The following is a 3,347-nucleotide window of genomic DNA, read 5'->3' as shown; positions in this document are numbered from 1 at the left end:
CACCCACAAAATTCATCCATGGCCCAAGCGGATCCGCGAGGGGCAGGTCCCAACGAGTTGGGAATCACCAGATCCGAACTTGTGGGAGGCAGATTAGCCTCGCCCCAACTCTAGCGTGGAGAAGAATGGGAGGAGAGGGGTGTTGCAGTGAAATTTGTGGAAGAGACAAGGGAGGGGAGGGGTGCACCCGCCACCGTCCTCATCGTGGCCGAGTGGACTTCCACCGGCGAGCTGGCACTTGGGCGAGGGAGGCGACACTACGCGGGGGCTGCAAGGGAGCGCCACGTCTCGTTCTCTCTTGGTTCTGAATCTTCTCAGAGGAGCAATGTGGTGATGGTGGTATGCAGCGCCATAGGGTAAGCATTGATACACTCTAATAAGCTTTCTCCCTCTCTCCCGCTCTGTTGGCCTTGTCTCAAGCGCCATCGCCTGCTGAACTCCATCAATGTGCTCCATAACCGATAAGCTAGCTTCGTCGGCACCCATGAGGCCAGTGGCGGAGCGCTCGGTAGGGCAAGGTATGGCTGCCCCCATACCTCAAATTTTGCTGGCAATACATGCTCAATAATGTTGGTGTGAATTATTTTAGCATTAGCTAAGTGCTATACTGTAGCAATTGGCTTTATCAGTCTAACTGCATCATACCTAAATTTCAATCCGTCCTCCGCCACTGCATGAGGCCATGATTCCGCCTATACCCGCGAGCCCTAGGCCGTAAAATTGAACTTTTCATGGCTTGTGCACGCAAGCAAAATCGAGTATTGCTTACCAAACATTGAGTACTGTTTAGCTGCTCTAATTGGTTAAATTTTACACTGCCTATATATGTGCGACTATATATTATCCCATATAATTAGCTGATCTTGTGGCTAACCCTGCATGACCTGCTCCTATATGTGCTCATCCCCCTTATCATCCCAAAAACACAATGCCACCCAACCCACAGTCGCAGCTTCCTAGACACCCCAACAAGCTCGACCAGCACGCGAGCTATCACGACCTGGTCTGGAAGGGCACGTAGGTCTTGAGCGAGTCGCGCACGCCCTGCACGGATGCGGCGCCGGCGGCGATGGTGATGATGAAGCAGAAGAAGCTGAGGGTTTGCAGCGCCAGCCAGGTGCCGCTGAACCGCGGGATCTCCCGCTGCCTGATGTACATCTCGACGGGGAAGAAGACGGTGAGCGGCCAGAAGGCGACGCTGCCGAGGATGCCGAGGATGCTGTTGAAGAAGGGCAGCAGCACGGCGCCGAGGGTGATGAGCGCCACGAACAGCGTGCGCCACACGAGGCGGAACACGTTGACCCCGCCGCGGTCCTGCTTCGTGCCGGGCCACCGGTCCGCCACGCCGGCCTCCACCGCCGCGAACAGCGGCTGCAGGAACACCTGGAAGCCGCCCACGAGGTGGAGCACGATGCACACGTTGGCGAAGTCCACCAGCCAGTAGGGCTCGTAGAAGCCGGCGAGGATGTTCCCCGGCGCGCCGTTTCCGAACGCCGAGTAGCCCAGGCAGCCGCATATCAGGTAGAACGCCGTCGTCGTCGCCACGCCCAGGATCGACGCCTGCCGCATCGTCTTGTTCTCGGCCGGCGGAGATCGCAGCGTGTCCTGTTACGTTGCTAGCTCGTCGATCACAAGTTTCTTGCGGTGGCCACCATTAGAGTAAAGAAAAAAAGCAAAGCTAGCTTTCCTCAATCCTCACCTGGATTTCGATGAGGATAATGGTGTAAGAGTAGGCAAACGCGATGTTGCCGAGAGCCTGGAACGTCAACCATGTCTTCTGCGTTGCGTCAGCGACATCCACTCCGACCTGCGTGCCATACAGTGTTGTCTTCCCCGTAGGGCCTGATAGATTGAACACACAAGTAATGAGTTGTATTGTACAAGTATGTGAACTAGCTATATGGTACCTGAGATGGTCTGGCCAAGGGCGAGGCCGACGGCGATGGTGGCGTAGGAGAAGGACATGACGGCGGCGATGACGGAGAGCCACCAGAGCTCGTAGAAGTTGGGGAGCTGGCTGAAGATGACCTGCACCACGCCGAAGGCGACGATGTAGGCGCTCGTGTTCTGGGTGCAGTCAGCTTCGTGCCCGTGCCAGTGGAAGCAGTTGGACTTGAGGATAGACCTGCCATCGTCCAACCAGACATCAGTTGATCGATCGATCAGTTTTGCAGATCAAATTTGGTTGGGCTGATCAATCAGTACAAGTCCAGTCCAGGGACCTACGCGGCGCTGGCGGACGCTGTGATGGTGTAGCCGATGCCGGTGCCGAACATGTTGGCATACTGGCAGACACCGCAGAAAAAGACATACCCTCCGCCTGCACGTACACAGAAGAGAGGATTGGAGTTCTTGCAGTGTCAGTTACATCCATCTCTGAATGAGAAGTTAACATTCAATTTGCTGATTTGCACTACATACGCCTCTGTCTAATTTGCAGCATGCTCATCTGGAGTTTGCAAGTACCTAGGTAGGACTCGACGGCCTCGGTGTAGGTGTAGTTGCGCTTGCCGGTTTCAGGGTCGCCGACGCGGTAGCAGTCGGAGAGGAGGCAGCAGGTGTAGTAGGTGATGGCCGCGAAGAGCAGCAGGATCACCGGCCCGGCCACCCACCCCAGCTGGGCCATCGCCCACGCCAGCGACAGCACGCCGGAACCGATCACCGCCGTGATGATGTGCGCCGCCGCCGTCCATACCGTCCCTGCGCCATAAAGCATGTACAAAACCAAATAACCAATGCAAGCTGTAGATTTCGCAGGGAGAGAAAGCATTATATTCATGAGCTATTTCTATTCTCTTCTCGATCTGTTGTTCCAGTGCAGAAGGGAAACAAACATGTGAACTTTCTGTGGAAACTAAAGTACAATTCAGAAAAATGAGAATTGCAACAATGCCAACAAGTTGTTGCCTCCGTTACACAAACACATGGCATGCGAATTCAGCTGCCCCATGTTTGTTCGTCAAACATCGAGGCCGGAATTCCGGTTAGTTTGTTTGTTACCTGTCCTCTTCTCCCTGCCGTCGTCGTCAACCTCGCCGTGGCCGCTGTGGGTCTGCATGTCGATGTCCATGGCAACGCCGCTCATCCCCTTCTCCACTACACCCCGGCCCGTGCGGTGCCCCGCCGCAGCAGGATACTGCGCTTAATTGGCTCCCTCCCTCGACGGCATGCAGGGCAGCAGGACGTGATGTGTGCTCCGCGGGCGGTGCCGGCCGGCCAGTGGACGGGAGAGGGAATAGGGGGGGAGCTATATATAGGCAGGGGGGCGCCGGCGAGCGAGGGAACGAGCGCCACGCTACCGATGGGAAATGAGCGCAGCGGCGTGGGGGTGGGAGGTGAGATTTGGG

At 56.3% G+C, this 3,347-nt stretch overlaps 1 protein-coding gene across 1 annotated transcript; it reads right to left on the bottom strand.

Annotated features, from left to right (window-relative positions):
• Positions 1–883: 883 nt before the first annotated feature.
• LOC120702159 (amino acid permease 1-like) lies at positions 884–3,070 on the bottom strand. Its single transcript, XM_039985909.1, has 6 exons — positions 3,001–3,070; positions 2,467–2,700; positions 2,227–2,320; positions 1,908–2,125; positions 1,700–1,842; positions 884–1,605 (listed from the first exon to the last, which is right to left on the bottom strand). Exons 1-6 carry the CDS (start codon positions 3,068–3,070, stop codon positions 994–996), a joined length of 1,371 nt encoding a protein of 456 aa, XP_039841843.1. The 3' UTR covers positions 884–993.
• Positions 3,071–3,347: the final 277 nt, after the last annotated feature.

This window comes from Panicum virgatum, chromosome 4K (assembly GCF_016808335.1).
Source record: "Panicum virgatum strain AP13 chromosome 4K, P.virgatum_v5, whole genome shotgun sequence".
NCBI classification, from domain to species: domain Eukaryota; kingdom Viridiplantae; phylum Streptophyta; class Magnoliopsida; order Poales; family Poaceae; genus Panicum; species Panicum virgatum.
This window is presented reverse-complemented; position numbering and strand designations above follow the sequence as displayed.

Excerpts from the sequence above, each read along its gene's own strand:
- LOC120702159 (XM_039985909.1), bottom strand. The coding sequence starts at position 3,070 with ATGGACATCGACATGCAGACCCACAGCGGCCACGGCGAGGTTGACGAC. Across the intron at positions 2,701-3,000 it reads CGGCAGGGAGAAGAGGACAG|GGACGGTATGGACGGCGGCG; the intron begins GTAACAAACAAA and ends TTTATGGCGCAG. Across the intron at positions 2,126-2,226 it reads ACAGCGTCCGCCAGCGCCGC|GTCTATCCTCAAGTCCAACT; the intron begins GTAGGTCCCTGG and ends GGACGATGGCAG.